Source organism: Agrilus planipennis, unplaced genomic scaffold, assembly GCF_000699045.2.
Source record: "Agrilus planipennis isolate EAB-ADULT unplaced genomic scaffold, Apla_2.0 scaffold111, whole genome shotgun sequence".
NCBI lineage: Eukaryota > Metazoa > Arthropoda > Insecta > Coleoptera > Buprestidae > Agrilus > Agrilus planipennis.
Window position 1 is genome coordinate 750,121 of NW_020438907.1, and position 20,946 is coordinate 771,066.

At 33.4% G+C, this 20,946-nt stretch overlaps 1 protein-coding gene across 3 annotated transcripts in view; it reads right to left on the reverse strand.

Annotated features, from left to right (window-relative positions):
* Positions 1–20,946, reverse strand: part of LOC108736967 (major facilitator superfamily domain-containing protein 6-A-like) — a 40,426-nt gene that overhangs the window by 5,025 nt on the left and 14,455 nt on the right. For all 3 annotated transcript variants that reach the window (XM_018469598.2, XM_018469597.2, XM_018469599.1), the window contains 5 exons: positions 16,129–16,267; positions 15,759–15,984; positions 10,076–10,232; positions 5,834–6,079; positions 3,015–3,202 (listed from right to left, as the gene is read on the reverse strand). In XM_018469598.2, the coding sequence (XP_018325100.1) occupies positions 3,015–3,202; positions 5,834–6,079; positions 10,076–10,232; positions 15,759–15,984; positions 16,129–16,267 (956 nt within the window). The remainder of the gene's footprint in view (positions 1–3,014; positions 3,203–5,833; positions 6,080–10,075; positions 10,233–15,758; positions 15,985–16,128; positions 16,268–20,946) is intronic.

Genomic DNA, 20,946 nt, shown 5'->3' on the forward strand with positions numbered 1-20,946 from the left:
TGAAATTGATTCCCGTAGAATTGTAATATTTGTCTAGTCAGAAAAATTTAGCGTACTTTTATAAGTTTCAATCCAATGAATGTATTATTGATACAACGAATTGTAGTTGAAACTGAAGCGGCTTAATCTTCTTTTATGTAAAATGGATCTTTCTATCTCCCCGGCAATCGACAATGTTTGCTTGTTTAATATGCCAGTTGATTAGTTCATCGATTCCGATTTAATTGATTTGCACTGGAATGTGACCATACGCCAAGTTAAATTTTTGAATTTTATGTACTGCTGCCTCTAAAGCCTCCCGGATTTTATGAATGTGTATTTTTAATTAATTTTAAATATTCAATTTGCATTTGCAAATATCGTCTGTTCGGATGTACATCAATCGCAGAATAATTTATAGAACAGAAGATTTCAAATGTGTGTTTACATTTCCATCAAAAATGGAATCAATTTACCACGAGAACGAAATTAATTCTTTTTTGCAAAAAGTTTCATCTAATTTATAAATATCCTCTTAATGTTGCAATATTTTAAACATTATAACAGTGTCTTGAATGGTACATTTGTGTTGACCCTTTTCTGTGTTACGTATAATGAAACAGCGCGTACTCAAAATGTTCGTTTCGCAATTGTGCATCCTTTAGCTTTTCTAAAAAAATGATCAAGATACAATTTAAGCCAATTGAGTCAGTACACCCTTATCTCGCGCGTTGATCAAGAGTACAATAACTGAATGCGCATCGAAAAATTGGTAAGATGAATTTGTAAATGTGTGTGTGTGTTTATCTCTGTGTATGTGTGTGCCTGTATGTGTGTGTGTGTGTGTACATATATGCGGCGTGCGTGCGTATGGTGGGGGGGGGGGTTTTGTTTCACCACAGTCCAAAAACCACAAAAACGGCAGAAAACAAATCGGCTGTCTCACAAGTGCTGAGAGAAGTTCGAATGTAACGGTGGTGTATTGTACAAATGCCATTGTTTCATTTAATCCACCATGTATGATTTTTTCCAGAAAAAATCTGAAAAATGAACTAATAGATGTAGCTCCTACCGGCACTCTAGGACTAGCACAAGAATCAGGATGGATGAACACAGAGGTGCTTGTAAAACTGTTAAAACATTTTCAACTATGCACGAAAGCAAGTAAGGAGGACCCAGTTGTTCTCACTTGTGATGGTTACGCAAGTCACAAAATCATTGAATGTTTGACTTAAGCTAAAGAAAATGGCATTCATATGCTGTGTCTGGCTCCATGCTGCACTCATCGAATGCAGCCCTTGGACGTCAGTATTTACGGACCATTAAAAACATATTTCAATCAAGAAATCTCCAAGTGGTTAAAAAATCATCCAGGGCGCGTTGTTACCCATTTACAAATCGAAGGTTTGTTTGCTCAAGCATATGGAAAAAGGTTGCAACGGTTTAAAATGCAAGTAATAGCTTTAAAAGTACAGGTTTATGACCAGTAAATGCTGATGTTTTCCCAGACTACATGTTTGAACCAACAAGTCAGTCTAAAGCTAAACTAAACACGTAAACACTAGTCCAACCCAAGAAGAAACGGAAAACACATTTGATTTTGGCGTAGGTTCCTCAGTAAAAATATAATAAAAGTTTGATGGACCATTCTATACAAAATACAACAAAACCAACCAATATGACACAAGATGACTAAGAGCAACCACATAGTACCGATGTGGTAAGACGTGTTTCTGAGGATGCAGATTTAGAACCAAATGTGAAGGAATCTCTTGTTCCACCCGCAAAAAAGAAAAGACAGGCAAAAAAGTGCTTTTTGATGATGGCAAACCTAATAGCAAAAAAAATCCTAGTTCCAAAAGCACTAATATTAAAGCTCCAGAAAAAAGACAGATACCAAAGAGGCAGCGTTAATTTGCTCAAACTACTGATTCCAGCTCCGATAATGAAGAATTTTCCGTCGAAAACGAGGATGAAGAAGACTGCCCCTGCATTTATTGCAATTATCTTTATTTGCGGGAGAAAGCTGGTTAAAATGCATGAATTCTTTTCGTTGGGCTCACGCTTCTTGTGCTGATGTCTCAAAAAAGCCTAAAAGATTTATTTGCGAACTTTGTCCTTAAAATTTTGGTATGTCATTATATCCATATTTATTGTGTCATTTTGTCCATACTATATGGACATAAGGATTGGGATGTAGTGTATGTACTGCAGACAAACAAGTATTATTAAATTTGCGTTTACCTACGCAGAGCGTCTAAATAAATATTTTTGAAACATACACCAAACTAGTGTTTAATTTATTATGAATAAGTTTCAACATGTTACGACATTAATGATTATGGTGTTGATTTAGTAACATTCAACATAATAATGAGTGCTAGAGGGGATGGTGATAGTAGAGGTGGACAAAAAACCTTTTACCCGAAGGGGAGGTGCTGAAACCGAAAGGAACAATTCGATGAATCAAATTTTGAGGTTATTCCATGAAATTTTCTATACATAATAACTGTTTTGGGGAACTGATAAGTAGGAAAAGGAGGGAGTAGCGGAAACCATCTATTTTCGATAAATAAGCCTATTCTCTAAACGAATCAGGGAAACCTTTCCCTATCATATCTTAACTTTACATATTAGGTAATACGTAATAAATGAAACAATTTTTATTTAAAATTAAAGTTTACTTAGGTGACGCTTATCCGCTACCCTTCCCATGTTCTTATCATGTAGTAAGATACTAATTATGTATTCAAAAATAATTTATGGAGTAATCTCAAAGGGTGATCTCTTTTCCTATGTTTCTCCACCTCCCTTCCTCGTAGAGAAGCTTTTCCTAACCCCCTTGTCCTTCTCCCTCTTCCCTCGTACCCGCCAGTGTTCCGGTTAGTAAAGTCAACCCTTAATATTATTGAATACAAGAACGTATGCTCGGTTTTATGAGAAAAGTAGATATTTTAGTGAAGAATTATTATCTTGAACGTATTTAAAGTGATAAATAGGTAACACTTTTATTTCTATTTTGTAAGACGTCTTACCTTTATAAAGAAGGCAACAATAAAGTTGAGAATTAACATTCCCATTCCTAAATAAATTGCTGGTGTGTAATCCTTTTGACTTTTTCCTTGACTGTGAAAATCTATTATATATCCGCAGCAGAATGTAAAAATTCCCCAACCTACTGCGCCCCATAGTCGCTGATATCCGTACTTGTGTGGTGCTTTCTCTATACAAATGCATAAGAACATTATCAAGATGCTTCTCTATCAGGTACCTAGTTTTATAAAACTCTAACTTATGGTGGTAACCAGAAAAGCACGTTCATTATAAATAAATAATTTATGACAGGAAAGAAAATTAAGCTCAGCAACCAATCTAAAGGAGACGTGGATCACGATTTCAAAAAGTTACTGACTAAGACGAAGTATATCCACAAATGCAAGTTGGTATAATATCAAGTTATGGGCACAATGTCGCCATCTACTGGTCAAATTTAATCTAGAGTGAAGCAAATATACAGGGTGTCTTACATTGATAACCTATTGGAATATTTCTGAAACTACTTCGATATAAAACGAAAAAATTTGTACAATGTCGTTATTGGGTATGCTCTACGCAATTAAAATAACGGCATGTAGCTCTTTCGGTTATACAGGAGGTTGACATCAACTTCGTTACTTTAATGAAACACCCTATATATTATGACGGTTTTGAATTCTACTAATGATTCAAGGTAGACCTTTATAAGGCTTTTCTATTTCTAAAGTTTACCGTTTTCGAAAAAAAGTAGCACAGAGTAGTAGGTAGCGAAAAAGCATGCCCGTTTTATACTAATAAAGCTGGAGCAACAATATGCTCAGGAGAGATAACTATACCCTTAAACTTCCCGTTCATACTTTCAAAGTGGGTTAATTACATATAGGGTGTTATATATTTAATGACTGATTTTGGTAACTTCAAACAATTGTAAGTGCATTAATTCTAATGGAACACTCTGTATGATTTATGCAGAATTTTATTCACTATGGAATGATACTATCGTTCCCTTTACCCATCTCTAATTTTATAATTATTTAATGTTCTTTGTGAAAACAAATAAAATAGCTTAATTTTTTGATGACTGAAATTAACAAAACTTCAAAACAACTAATACAAGTTAATTGTTGTACTCACACATCTATACTGAGAGCTTAGTAATTAAATATTTTCATTCTGATGTCAATATCAATTATTGAATTTTATTTGATAGATGGAAAATGAAGATTCGTATTTAAATTGAGAAGAATATTAAGAAATCAATTATAATACAGTAGACGATCGATAACAATAGTAAAAACACCAGCTGACATGAGAATCATAATATTTGATTAGTAAGCTGTCAGTATGGGTGTTTAAGTAACAACAACTAAGTTGTATTATTTGTTTTGAAATTCTGTTAATTTCACAGCTATCTTCATAAAAATTAAACTGTTTTAGTTGCTTTCACACAGAACAGTAAATAATTATGAAATTAGAGGAGATGGGTAAGAAAATAAAGAAAATACCACAAATGGCGCGGTAAACGCCATCTGTAGTAGGGTGCTACATTTTAGGATTACGTATGCTACAATTATTTTATTCGATTATGGTATGGACGCGCTGATGAGATACAAAAAAGATCGAAATCGCGATCCGCGTCTGGCAGTTTCGACAGAATACAGACCACTTCGAAATATTTTATTCGATTATGGTAACGTGACTATCACGTTGAGGTTAGCTACGCCGGGATTCATTTCAGCAAGTAAAGACTATCCATATATTTAAATGTACCTTGTTGGAGCATACGTAATGCTAAAAATGTAGCATCGTACTACAGATGGCGTTTACCGCGCCATTTGTGGTATTTTCTGCAACGCGTTGTTAAGGCAGCAGGTAAAAGTTGGTCTGCGTTCTGTCGGAGCTGTCTGCGACGCGCTGATGAGATCCAAAAAAGATCGAAAACGCGATCCACGTCTGGCAGTTTCGACAGAATACAGATCACTTCGAATTATTTTATTCAAGTTAATAAAATTCTGCAAAATCTATGAGAATACATCCAGGGTGTTCCATTTGAAAAAAAAAAGTGTTTGAAATTAAGAAAATTTCCCCTTAAATATCTAACACCCTGTATGTAATTAATCCACTTTGAAATTATGGACGGAAAGTTTGAGGGTATAATTATTTCTCCTGAGAATGTTGTTGCTTCACTTTTATTAGTTTAAAATATGCTATGTTTTTTCGCTGCCTACTATTCTACGCTACTTTCTTTCGAAAACGGTAAATTTTAGAGGTAGAAAAGCCTTATGAAAATCTACCTAGAATCATAAGTAAAATTCAAAACCGTCATTATATATAGGGTGTTCCGTTTAAAATAATGATGTTGAAGTCAACATCCGGTATAACCAATAACGCCTTCGTACAAACTTTTGAAATTTTCAACAACTGTAGTTTCTGAAATATTACAGTGAGCCGTCCCCGTAAGACACCCTGTACGTGAACACATAAGCCAAATTTGTAAAGGTCTTGGTCAGTAACTACATAGGTACATTTTACATTTTGAATATTCAATATTGAATAAAAGGGGTTTATAACAGTTTTCATATTTACCTTGAGCAATTGCACCAATATTACAAAATAAACTTATATTAGGTACTATACCTACTTTTTATTTGTAAAAAATTTTGTAACAGTTGTATACACCGCAATATAAATTTTTAATATTGTTTTATTTAGTCAACGTCAAATCTTTTTTATATTAATAATTTTTTTTATACCTCTAAGTACTCTCTAATTTTCTATCTTTATGAGTATAACATTAATACAAAATTGAGGAACATACCTAATAAATGAAAACATATGGCATCACTATTGGTTACAGCAACAGCCTGGAAAATCCATATCAGCACATACAGCAACATTACCACCCAAAAAGCGCTGTGACCATAAACTTCATCATCGGCAATCAGAGGATTTGCAACCAGTTCATTTAAAGCTGGAGCGTCGCATTCAATATCGCATGAAGATTCTATTTGTCCGCCAGCTGGACATAATGGGGTAAAAGTATTTCCGTCTAGATTAATACTACCTTTAATAGTAAAAGAAAAAGTATAAGTATAAGCTTACAGCAAGAACAGCTTGTGTTAACCAAAAAACTTTTTATTACACTTCCAATTGGTATATTCCTGAGAGTAATATTTCTTTATGGAGAACCGTGGAACCAGGCTTTAATAAATAATTTGCATTATATTCTATTTAGTAATTTTGTCACAAAGATACTCTGTAAAATAGTATTTATTAACGAATCAATTTTTGAATTGTATCACTCTTTTGTAGGGAAATTGGAAAATTTAAAAATTGAGATGAATAGATTAAAATCTTAACTAGAATTGTACAGAGGATGATGGAAAAAAGGGCGAAAGAACTATTAGGGGAAGATCAATTTGAGTTCAGAAGAAATAGATAAACGCGGGAGGCCATTATAGCTTTACGGGTAACAATAGAGAAAATGGTAGAAAAAGGGAAATTATACGTACATAGGATTTGTAGATTTAGAAAAAACAGTGTTAAATGGGACAAGATGTTAAATATACTTTAGAATGTAGGGATGAGTTACAAAGATAGAAGAGTGATACTTAGTTTGTATAAAGTAAATATTAGGAAGGGATTCAGACAAGGATGCACACTGTCACCGCTACTTTTTAATCTATATATCAGAGAAGCGATCAACATCATTAAAAATAGTACAACTGTAGGGATAGATGTGCAAGGGCAAAAGATTGGTATGCTTAGGTTTGCAGATGATATAGCAATATTAGCATCTAGCAAGGAGGAGTTAAAGATAGCTTTAAATAAAATTGATGCGGCATTGACAAAACGTATTGTATGAAAATAAATAAAAGTAAAACAAAAATACTGGTATGCAGGGGAAGAAAAAGTAGGGAAAGAGCGAATGTAAAGATTTTAGGTATCTAGGAAGTCAAATATGTCATCAGGACGGCAATAGTTAAAGGTGTATGTTTGGAGCGCGGGTGCGAAAAATGGATGGTGGGCGCAGCGAAAAAGAAAAGGTTAAGAGCGTTCGAAATATGGTGTTACAAGCGAATGATGAGGATACCGTGAAAAGAGAAGGTTATAAATAAAAAGATATTATAAAGGATAAGAAAACAGAGGACTCTATGGAAGTCAATAAAAAATAAACGACATAGGTATTAGAGGCAGAAACAGGAGTTAAAAGGAGTAGAAGTAGGCCCAAATTAGATTACTGTTAGAAAATAGTTATGAATGTGGGATTATCTAGTTTTAGGGAAATGCGAAGATTAGCTCAAGATAGGGAAGAGTAGATGTGCGTGTCTAACCAGTCTTAGAACTGACGGTCTTATGGTGATGAGCTGTTACCCGCGAACTCGTCGGAACCTAAAAAGCATTTTGATGATGGATAAAAAAATATTGAATGATCAGGATTTTGGGAAATTGAAATTGGGTTTGAATAAGAAATCTAAATGAAATAAACAAAAATTTCATTAATAAAGTTAAATAAAAAAGTTTATCTTTCAAGAACCAACCATACACATTCACAAAATTTTATTGAAATAATTTGAGTAATATCGGAGATTAGCGTGTACGCACATAGTGACGTCACATAATTTTTATACATTAAAATAAATGGAATTTAATGCCCACTTAATATTTGTTCATGCAGAATATTAATATCGTAATTAAATATTATATTGTCAAAAGGTAAGTGATATTAATTTAGTTTTCCGACATGACTCCCAGTTTCTAACTGTAAATCACGGCGCGTTCGGTTTCGAAAAAGGACGAGTAGGGTTGTCATACTTGTTCAAATCAGAATCTGCTAAATATTGGTTGGTGAACAGATGATATGCTTCTTTTTTGAATGATGGCTCACCAAAACATGTATATATAAATAAGTATACAGAAATAACTTAATCTAAGGGGGGAAAATTTTGAAAACTGGTTATTAGAAAGCTGAAACTGTAATATACATGTTTTGGTGAGAATAGTTCCGAGAACGGCTGACTATTGTAAACTGTATGATAGGGGTATAAATGAACTTAACTACACAATGGACTAAGGGTAGCAATAAACTACGGCTAGAACTATCGGTAAATAAACAAATACGTACATACAAAGAAAGGCTTCCTAGAATGTAATGGTTCAGTCTGAAATACTGAACAACGGTAATAATAATTTTTGACAGTCTAATGCTTCAAAATCATCAAAAATTAATTTTTTTAATAGTCGCCCTAATCACTGCGGTTAGGTAATTAAATGCGTATATTCTTTTCACCCCTTTATTAAAATTCTAATTAGAACAACGAATTTCAGTTGCCTACCTACTACCGCCAGATCCGGTGAAGACTGTATGAAAACAATGTTAATGAGCGGTTATTAAAACCGCACTTCTAAAAATTTTGAAATAATAGGTCTGAATCCTCAGCTCTGTCTAATGTTACCAGAGGGTATTAGATTTTTCTTCGTTAAATTAAAACAAAGCAAATACAAAAAAGTGTTTCGTAATTACACGGGTACACAAGTGGACTATTTTAGAAACACTTGTAAATTATCTTTTCAAGTGCTCATCAATAATTTTAGTAAATTTGTTAAGTACAAAATGACATTTTCATCTTTCATTCTCATCATCATAATTTGTTCTTAAATTCTGTGGTGGCAAGTAAGCCTTTACGTCTTATCCAATATTTTGAGTTTTATTCTGTTTTAATGGTCTAAGCATTACCAAATACTTATAGTTAAAATAAAAAATATTTTTTGAATTAATNTAGTTTATATGAACTGTGTTTTTAAATTTTATTTTACTTATAACTGATGGTTAGAAATCGTCTGTTCTGTTTTCTTTTATAATAAGGATATTCTACAAGCAGAACTAATTTTGATAAACTACATGTGTAATTACAATGTGCCGTCTAGTCAAATGAATTGAAACGAAAAAAGTGAGGTTAATTTCTTCAATTGGTCCAATATATAATAATTGCTATCAATTGGGAATACGTCTACTCCAATCGGCTGCTTTAACTCAACCAGAATGAACTACATTCAAACGATGAAATATATACCTTCTATGAAATGAAAATTGCCCTAAAATAATAGAAAATCGTCCCTGCTTACTAAAAAAAATATTTTATGTATACTGCGAAATTTCATTTTACTTGTAGGTAAGCAAAGGAAAAGATGAAATTATTTCACGCCACCGAATGTATTTTCATTTTTCAGAAGAGAATGTCAAAAACTCTCAAGAATCTGTTAGATGTGTTGTGAGGAATGCTTCAAAGAAAATAAAAATGGACATTTCATTTTTTTAAATTATGACCCACTTTGCGACAGTTCTGAAAAAAATTTTGAAGAGAATAGAAAAGCTCAAAATCTCAACATGGTAAAAATGAATGTTTTTCAGTTTGCTAGTTTTACAAATAAAATTAAATAAAAGTTATGAATTGCTTTAAAATTAGAAAGCATATTTATCTCCGTTTGAAACTTTTCATGTTGATAGTAATTAAAAAAACAGCTATGCGATTGTTTTACATAAATTTTAATCTACCAAGATTTTGGTAAATATTCATCTATTTAAATCGATCTGGTTGAGCGTATTGAACTCCACTAAATATAGCATTGTACTACAGATGACGTTTACCGCGTCATTTGTAGGATTTGCGCTCTCTTGTAATGAAATATGAAATTGACAGTATAACATTTGGAAATTATCGAGATTAAATGGCAATTCCACATTTCTTTGGAAATATGACTGTTTTCTAACAATTGGCTGACGTAGTAATCGTAGAACTGCATTATTTTCTCGGAAATTGTTTTCGACAGGCATATATGCTTATGCAGCGTAAATGAGGGTTGTCGAATTAATTACAATAACTTACTTACATTTACAATACTCCAATAATCTTTTAGATATTAGAACCACTGCATACCAAGAATAATTTCAAATCGCTTACTGTTCGCTTCCTGGAACTTAATTCTTACACCTCGTATGTATAACAATTGCATTACTTTAGTATCACACCCAATCGCAATTGTAAAACTAATTACTTACCTATATTAAATCTAAGGCACTCGTTTATCATTCTGGCTGAATTTGCTGGAGTTGTCGCAGTAAAGGACAACGTAGATGAATTGGTGTTGCAGTATTGCGCCATATTCCAAGCGTTACATACGGTTCTCCAGGCTGAAGAGTCCATTTGACACGTCATCTGTGAAATCATAAACATTAAACTTAGTGTTAAATCCTAAGTTGTTCTCTTTTTTTTGTACATAAAATGTTTCCAATTAAAATTTACATTTGTAATTTTATAAATAGTATGTTAGTGACAACAGGACTAGTTTACATTTTACGTGGGTATTCACAGAACCCTTATAAACTGAAAAGGAATGTTATATATAGCGATTGTGTTAGTATTTAATGATAGGATTTTCTATATTGTTTGTTATATTTAATTCTAGTTATTCACCCTCGCTAGAATAATATTTAGCAGTTTACCTGTTTATAGAAAGAGTTGTATGGCAACATTAAGCAATTCACAATTCAGATTTCAAGTCTCCCACAAGTCAGTTTTTCACCAGTAATCCACCCAAAATAGTTTTCATTGTCAGGCGAATTTAATAATTGTTTTAAGTTTTATTTTGAACGTTGAAATTTTACTATTATTTAATATTATTGATAGCATAGAAGTTTAAGTAAATGTTTTAAATAAAACAGTGAATTTTTATTCTTTAACGAAATCACAATCTAAATAACTATCATCACCATCATCATCATCATCATCATAAGGTAGTCAGTCCTAAGACTGGTTGGACACGTACCTCCACTCTTTCCTATCCCAGGTCTGCCTCTACCCCTCCTAACTCCTGTTTCTGTTTCTAATATGTCTCTAACTAGACCTTCATGTCTGAGAAGGTGTCCTACCAATCTATCTCGCCTATTTTCTGTTAACTTCCACAGAGTCCACCGTTCTTCTATTCCTTCTAATACCTCTTCATTCCTAACCTTTTCTACCCACATTATCCTCATCATTCGCCTATAACACCACATTTGGAAAGTTTCTAACCTTTTCTTTTCCGCTGCGCCCACTGTCAATGTTTCGCACCCGTACGTTTTCAAGAAGTGATGTCAACGCGCTCCAAACATACACAATATTAATTTGGCGTGCAACGTACAACGTTTGTACACTTAGTAATAAGGTTACTATACATTTTTCACAATGTTCGTTAACGATTTGATAAATTTAATGCTAATGATTATTGGAAAAGCACTGAATTGATTTTAACATTATAGTTCATATAGTACAAGATTTACTATTACTGGAACAATTGCAAATGGTCTGTGAACTATATCTAATTTAATAGATTTCAGTGCTTAACGTTTTTTTAATTAAAGCAATACGACTTTATTACAGATACAGTGATAAACATTGAATTTGCTGAATTGAAGAATTTATTTTTAATCAATGATATGCAGAGCATACACAGGTAACGATGTGGAGAAAGGGGTGACAGTAACGGTAGGGTTTAAGTGGGGGTTAAGGTGTCGCGAGGTGCGTGATGGGATTCGGGAGAGTGTGCTTCAAGGCGCTGAGGCGGTTAGACCTTAGTAGTCCAGATGTTTGGAGGGTACCCATTATAATAAAGGTTGGTTACCAGCATGGTCTTTAACATACTGGGAAAAAAATAAGTAGAGTATAATAGTAGAAAAATAAGAAAAATATCAAAGTAATATAATTAGAAAAAGGTTGTTTAGGTGTATGTTTGGAGCGCGGCGTTGTACGGGTGCGAAACATGGACAGTGGGCGCGGCGGAAAAGAAAATGTTAGAAGCCTTCGAAATGTGGTGTTATTGGCGAATGATGAGGATAACGTGGATAGAAAAGGTTAGAAATGAAGAGGTATTAGAAAGAATAGAAGAACAGAGGACTCTATGGAAGTCAATAAAAAATAGGCGAGATAGGTTGGTTGGACACCTTCCCAGGGTAGAGGTATACCTTAGGCATGAAGGTCTAGTCAGAGACATATTAGAGGCAGAAACAGGAGTTAGGAGGGGTAGAGGTAGACCTAGATTAGATTACTGTTCGCAAATAGTTAAGGATGTGGGTTGTTCTAGTTTTAGGGAAATGCGAAGTTTAGCTCAGGATAGGAAAGAGTGGAGGTACGTGTCCAACCAGTCTTAGGACTGACTACGTTATGATGATGGTGACGTCCGTAGTGATATTAACCCAGGAACAAAAATAAGAAGAAAGAATATTTATAGAGAATAAATATTCAAGACAAGATGATGGGGTATTAGTTAAGAACAATTTTTATTTTTAGTTTATATGAACTGTGTTTTTAAATTTTATTTTACTTATAACTGATGGTTAGAAATCGTCTGTTCTGTTTTCTTTTATAATAAGGATATTCTACAAGCAGAACTAATTTTGATAAACTACATGTGTAATTACAATGTGCCGTCTAGTCAAATGAATTGAAACGAAAAAAGTGAGGTTAATTTCTTCAATTGGTCCAATATATAATAATTGCTATCAATTGGGAATACGTCTACTCCAATCGGCTGCTTTAACTCAACCAGAATGAACTACATTCTCACAACAAAATGAAATTGTAACAGTTAAATGGTCATTTCATATCGAACTATAATTCGACCAAATATTACTAAATTCTGCCCATTTGTGTTTCTAAATATATATGATGTGGCTAAAGCAATTTGAAAACAAAAAATTTTGCTGCATATTTTGCCTCATGTGACGACTAATTATAAAATTTTTATGCAACAATCTTAGTACTGCAATAATACATTTATAATGTGTACAATGTCTTTAAAACTGAACAATATTGAATTACCACAAAAAGCATCTTATTTACTTTTTCAATAATTTGGTATTTCATTTATGTACTTCATATAATTTAGTAACAATTAGATAAGAGAATACCAAGAATACATTAATTCCGTAGGATCATTTTAAATTGAATTAAGTGTTGTAGTGAACTGTTAATATCTCTTAAAATTTAGTTTCTTAATAAATTGGTAGCTCTAGTCGTTATAAGGGAAGAACAGCAACTTCGAATGAAATTACAACTTCTTCCTGTGAAAGTTCAGTAAAACTTCACTGATTCGTTCAATTCTTCCTAATCAGAAAGTGCCTTCAAATCAAAACTTTCAGAAGTTTCACGACACCACTTCTTGAAAAGGTACGTAAACTTGGACAATTGTTATGAAGTTTCAGTTATTTATCGAGCGAAAAAAGAAAAGGACAGGTGGAGAAAAACTACAGATGATTTTATAAAACCGAAAATTTTGTAAAACCCTACAAAGAAATTATCAACAATCCAAATTAAGGGCAAAAAATTATATGTGACTACGAGATTTGGCATTCGTGATGTGTAAACACTAAAGCTTATTTTGATAGCAAGCAATTGAATAGGAAATTTATTTCAAAACTTTTGTGTTAATCTCTTTAAGAACCAAATTTGAATGCTATGGAGCTCGTTTTGTATTTTCAACTAATTATAAGCGATTTTAATGTGATAATTAAACAACCGTGATAGCTAACATTTTTTACAAATGTGGAATGTACATATATCCAATTATCAGGACAACCATTCCTACAGAACTGAGAATGCTTTTGGGAATGTATATTTAGTCAAAAAACTGTCAACTTATTTTTAAAAAATTGTGTTTAAGCATGCAAACATATGCTGCATTAGTATTTTATAATATTTATCTATATGTATTTACCTTCCAGGATTTTGAAAAATTACTTTTAGCAGTATTTCCTACAATAACCATAATGTAGAAATGTTGAAATTTGACACACCTTACAACTTAAAAGTAAAATTATTTATTGGGTTTGTAAATTGAGTGTAAGACACTTCATAAAACTATAACCTGTTTGTTCAATAATAACCGCTTTCGCATAAATTTACTAATGAAGAAAGTTATATTATATTTTGTTTCCTATATTTGGTTGCTTAATACCTTTAAGGGTTAGCCCATGCTTTTCCATAAGATAAAAATTGGGTATTATGTTTCTAACGGTTGTTTCTATCCCTTCAGTAAGCTGCGTTTTCACTGCTTGTGTTCTTTTATTTTGACCTGCGGAAGTCAGGATTAACTTTTAAAGTCACTTCAGTTTTCTCTTTTACGATGTTTCTCCAAGTTTTATCCGAAACCTTTGCAGTAGCTGGCATTCTCTGTTTAAAATTTTTAATTAGAGTTTCTATTCCACTTTCAGCTTCACTTTCAAACTAATTCCAGAATTTAAGCCAGAAGCTTACGTGTTTGGCTGCGTATGGTTTTGTCTTTTATGTAAAATTTATTACATATTATTACTGATAATATAAAAATGAAATAACAGATTTATTAGTGAATTAATTTTATCTACAACAGATAATCTCAAATTAATGAGAAAAAGTGTTGTTGCTGTCGCTCTCTTGTCGGGAACAAAGCCCGGGCCCCTGATTTAACGATGTTTAGCTTACCGATGTACTTTTAAAAGAACTTAGTTTTAAGTATTGAAAATTCTACTTTGGTTGTTTATATCTCATGAAAAATAAAGCCCTCGAGCGAAAAATCTGACGGTCGATCGGAGTCTAAGATTGCTAGGCCTCCTACTAGGTCACAAGCAAATGTAAATTAACACATAAAAATAAACATGAATAATGTCGATACCGAGCGGCATGGGGTAGAGGTCTAGACCATTGCTTAGCATTCGGGAGGACGCCGGTTTGATTCCGGGTCCGTCTGCCTTGGTTCAAGTTTTTCTGTGGTTTCCTTGGATCACTTAGACAAATGCTGAGGCAGTAATATTCCACAGATAATCTTTCACTCTCTTCTGCTTCATTTCGTCCGTCTCATCTTTCTCACCCGAACCACCACCCACCCGTTCCCACGATTCCTGAAAGCAGGTTGAAGAGCGCCTTCCGCCCTACCTTCCGGCATAGTCCGGAGGGACTGCCCGCCCACCAGCATTACTGGCTGGTGGGAATGAAACACCCAAAAGTTTTTTTTATTGTCAATGCGTTGCATCTAATAATAACACTGCTATATATATGGGCTTGTTTATGCTTTGTTAAGTGCTTATTTATTACGCACCGTTAGTTTAATTAATGGAAATTCATCAAAAAAGTCATTTGTTTACCAATATGACGTATTACTTTATATGAAAGTTCAACAGCGGCCGCCATACCTTCAACCTCGAATCACATTGCTTTATAATCGACTCGCTTTTTGCCATGAGTCGCGAAATTAGGTTAGGTTAGGTTGGCGATTACTTAACGATTTAGAGAGCACATACGTACAAAGAACGTTAATGAAATCCGACTTGAAGCTAAGTTCTTGCAAATATACAGAATTTTCGACTGTTGCGGTGAATTTGGGATAGGTCTTTGCTTATATTTATTATTTCCAATAACAAAGCCTCCTTTTCTATCTTGATTATTATGATTGTTAGCCTAGATATGAACCACGTATTTGTTGACATGAGTAGGAATTCGTATTCGTTAACCTAAATTCGAGCGTCGTATATTGATATTAGATACGTTCTTTTTATAAAATTCTTAACAGGACTAGTTTAGCGTTGCTGCAAATCCAGAAAATACTTATACAAAATATTCAGCAGGATACATTCCATACAAGGTATTAAACGTTAGGTAGTTACATTCGTAGAATGAATACTGAAATGGAATTTCTATTTTGCAGTATGTTTGCTACTTAAAAAAAGTTATTACCTGACAATTCACAGTGATATTCCCCGTTTCCGTCGTAATGCTTTCGACGGCGCAATCGTCGGTTATAGTGAAGTTATCGACGCAGGTGTCCATAGTGCTAGACATGTCGTTGCATGAAAATCTCATTTTATGACTAGTTGGCACACTCGGAGCAAAATTCAGAAGGAAAACCGCTAAAGCAGTAAGTAAAATACCTGCTAGGAATACAATTTTCTTGCAATGGAATCTAAAAAAGAAGAAAAAGTTTCTCTGTATCTACATCTGCATTTAATAACTTTTCTCATAGCTACAAAGAAGGCAGTTATTGCTAGGAAACTGTCAACTGTAGCGTTGAAAGATATATATATGTTTATTTTTTAGTAATAATCACCTGTCGGAAAATGCTCCCATCGTTGGTTTACTAACCATACTTGCAAATGGTGAAATTGTGTAGATAATTCCCACGGTTACACTCGAAAATCCTAACTGCCTGGCAAGTACTGACATGAAAGGAACAATACATCCTGTACCTATAAAACAAATTCACTTTAGCTTTTTTTCAGTATATAGGGATATTACTATATACAGGGTGTCCCATTTAAGACCCATTCCACTACAGCGGCGTTACTGTTAGTTTTAATAAAAGTTATCTCAGTTTTTATCGTACACTTCTAAAAATTATCCGTGAATCTGTTCTGTTTTCGCTGAGAGATATACAACCTTGTTATTTTAAATTGAAATCCCAATATATTATTAAATATTAACTCTGTATTAAAATAAAAGACAGCAATCTTGCAAAAGTTTGATAGTTTTCTAGAAGTAATAACTATTTAAAAATGTATGCCAAAAGTAGGTTGACATTTATAATAATTTATTATTTTTCACAAGAATCAACTTTAACAGCTGATGTTTTAGGATAATATACTGAAAGTTCAATGAAAGTCTACTCAGAGACTTATAAGAAGCAGAAACAGGAGTTAGGAGGGGTAGAAGTAGAATAAGATTAAATTACTGTTCGCAAATGGTTAAGGATGATGGGATGTTCTAGTTTTAGGGAAATACGAAGATTAGCTCAGGATAGCAAAGAGTGGAGGTGAGTGTCCTACCAGTCTTAGGACTGATGACCTTCTGATGATGACTGAAAGTTTCGATCTTACACTATTATAACTACTTTACCCAGAAATATACAAGAAGCTCGATATCAAGTGCTCAATTCTGGTAATTTCAAACTACATTATCTTATTTAAGTTATCATCGGATCCACAATGAAAAACAGAATTGTTCTTTATGAGCATTCCCTGTACCTAAAAGTTAGTCGTTAAAGAGTTATAAGCCATATATATTTACAAGCAATACAAAATGGTCAGTTTTACAGATGCATGATTCAACCTATCTCCAACTATCTTCATGCTAGGCATTGAAATTTTAATTTTTTTGATGGCGACAGATTTTTGCTTTAGTTTAATTAATAATTACCAAGACATTTTGAGTTTTTCTTTATTTATTAGTTGAATAATGTAATGAAAATTTGTTTTTCGTCGAACGTTATAAAATTGACTTATGCGTATCACGACACACTCGGATGGATTAAAGTGGCAACTCCAGTTTGTGCAGATAAGAGGAGCATGATTTCAAAACGAAAAAAAAAAAAAAAAACAAATCCATGCAATCCTTATAGATTTCATCAGATAATTCCACCGGCGGTCATTTAGCTCCTTTTTCCTTTACATTCCTAGATCAAATATATTTTTTAAATGGTCTAAATATTCCTGTTTACTAATTTTAACACCAAGACGAATAAAGTCTCTGATTCTATACTTTGACCAAGATAGTTACCTATCAAACAGAATACACGGAAAACAAAACAAAGCATCTAGTAATTTTAATGGTGAACGTCGAAAAGTACTGTATGTCTATTTTCCACAGATTGTTTGTTTTTTAGGTAAAGTGAGGGATCACTTGGTTTGTTTCGCTTAAAAATTTAAGAGGAAGTGATTGTTCACGAAGTAAACTGGAACATTCCAAAAAATTTGATAAAAGTGGAAGAAACTTCCGAAAACAATTCAGAATCTTTTGACACATACGCCGCAACCGGACTATTAGTAAATTTGACACATATTTTCAACATCACGATAAATATGTTGCTTTTATTAACTGAAATTCGTGTGCATAATATGATTTAATAAGAGTGCTTTACAATTCGCTGTGTCTTCATTCTACTGTAACAATGTCCTTAATGGTGTCACGTAATTGTTATAATAATTTATTATTTTATTTAAAAATTGTGCCGTTTTTCACGTGACAACGTCTTATAATTCAATGGAGCCGGCTGCACGCACGAAAAAACATGACTCATGCGGCGTTACCTCGCTCTGAGGCGTTCCATTTAAGGCTTGAAGTGTAAGCGAGAACGCGGAACGAGCGACAAAGAGGCACAATCGGCCTCCGCGTTCGGCAGCGTTCGACATCTGTCTCTCTCCTACTTGAGTGAGCGATGCGTCCGCGTGGACAGCTGCTACACAATAATACATTTCCATTTACCTCCTTCTCTATATCCATACAAAATATCTATCAAACAAATAAAATTAAAATTTTCTTTTGAAAAATGAAACCATTCCATCAGTATTTTCTTATGACGTTGTCACGTTCAACTATCGTCAGTAAACCGACTTTACAGACAACCGATTTTTTGTGTAGTTTTTAATTATTTATCTATTTACTATTTTAATATATTGTGTTGTTGGATTGTAATATTTCACATGAATATGTACCGATTGCAGACAACGATTATTTATAAACACCTTATAATTATTTTATCTTTGATGAAGTCTCCCAACAAGAGGCGAAACGTTGCTGTCGGTTTTATAACCAATAATGACATCACCCTCTTTTGCCTTGATTCTTTTAATCAGAGGGTGGTGTAAATCTTTGGCATACGTTTCATTGTGACGAGAGAGGATTTCCAGATTAAGGGCAGTTTTTAACTATATTATCCATTTGTTTTTATCTATTAGTGTTTTAGTTTATACAAAAATTGTTAATCAGACTTAGTGGTAATATTCTATTAGGATATGTACATGATGTTCAAAAAAATTCATCTGTATATTAATTTTTATAGACTGTTAAAAACTAATACTGAAAAATCCAAAATTTTGAGGCGAAACGTCAGCACTAGGTTTTACATGATAGAGAACTTTATGCTCCTTTTTGGTTTTGATTACTTTGTGTAACTAGGGAAGAATGGAAAATATAGTATTTCGTTAACTATTTCAAAGCCGGTGTTTTCAATTTGATTTTATTCCTAAATTAACTAACCCTTCATACCGTATTCTGCTGAAAATACCGATTCTCATTATACAATATTTTCTCCAACAACGAGTAAAAAACAGTATTTTACAATATAAAGAGGATTTTGTGTGCTAAAGCAAGGAAACTATACGGTGTAGTTACTAAACGAAGCACCTAAACCCTTTCAGTTATTTAAAGCATTTTATTTCAAGATATAACTTTTGTTTATCGATTCGTTTAACAAATATTAATGGAGGTTCATTAATCGAGAATCGTTTACTTACTTTAGTAAGCCTCTGGATAATCAACGTTTCAAAAGCAATTCATTAATTATAATTTGTACACTGCCTTCATTTATCAAGCACATTATTTCTAATTTGCCTGCTAAATTCGCTAATACCTTGTTTTCAAAACGTGAATGTTCCCCTTTATAACATTTTACCGCCGATTTGATTTTCTATATACAGCAGCTACTGTACAGTCAGTATCATTTGAATTTCGAATGTATGCTATATAAGAATATTTAATAGCCTAATTTAGAATCATCATATTAATAAAATTTTTAAACCATATAATACACACCAAAAAATATTTTCTTGACATAAAGGTAGGAGACGCTATACGTGGAAGATGCTAGGTAATTTAAGGAGATATCAGTCCCAGAGGGAAACTAGGAGACGTCTTGACGAGACGAAACGAAAATGTAACGAAACGCGTGATAGGCTACGAAAGGACAGACGAAATACTAAAGGAGATGGGAGAAAGGAATAAAAGGGACACAGAGACAGAACAGAACTGCATTAAAACGTGCCTAAAGTCAGCAGCTAAAGATATACTAGGTCATAAATAAAACGATAGTAGGAAACCCTGGATAACAAACGAGATTGGATTAGGATTAATAGAAGAAGGGCAGCTAAGGAACAGTGGATTGATATCAGGTGTAAATAAGTAGAAAAAAAGTTTGAAAGTGGATGAGGCTTATAATATAATTAAAAGAAATTTTAGAGATGTAGGGTACAGTAGTAATAATAAATAAAAAGAAGCAGGAGTTATTTTGATAAAAACTGAGGAAAGGGCAGATAAGTGGAAAGAATATTTGGAGAACATATACGCAGGTCAGGAGTTAGGAGATGTATTAGAGAAGGAATATAGTGTATAGATAGGTGAGCTAAGTTATCCCATAATGAGAGAAGAGTTTGATGTAGCATTAGAAAACTTCATAAGGCGCCAGGTATACATGCGATACAGGCGTAAATTCTAAACCATGCAAGAGAAGAGGTTAGAGATCATATGTTAAGCTAGTTAGTTACATTTATGGAATGGAATAAGTCCCAGAGGATTGTAAATGGAACGAGGGAGTAACAACCATACCTGAAAAGGGAGGCGCGACATTTAGAACAATTAGTTTAACTTCCCAGGCGTACAAAGGAAGATGGAAAAAGGGCGGATAAACTATTAGGGGAATATCAATTTGGCTTCAGAAGATATAGAGGAACACAGGAGGCCATTCTAGCTTTGCGGGTAACAATGGAGATAACGTTAGAAAAAGGGAACAGTGCGTACATAGGATTTGCAGATTTAGAAAAAGCTTTTGACAATGGGACAAAATGTTAAATATACTTAAAAAAGTAGGGACGAGTTAAAAATACAGAAGAGTGATAATTGGTCTGTATAAAGAGAAAGAAGCAGTTATAGAGCTGGAACTGCAACGTAGAGAAGTAAATATTAGGAAGGGAGTTAGACAGGAATGCACACTACTTATTTATTCTCACTACATATTACCTCGTGTTCATTATCGTAAGGACGTCAGCCTTAAGACTGGTTGAACACACGTACCCACTCTTTTCTATCCTGAGTTAATCTTCGCATTTCCCTAAAACTAGGACATTTCTCATCGTTAACTATTTGCGAATAGTAACCC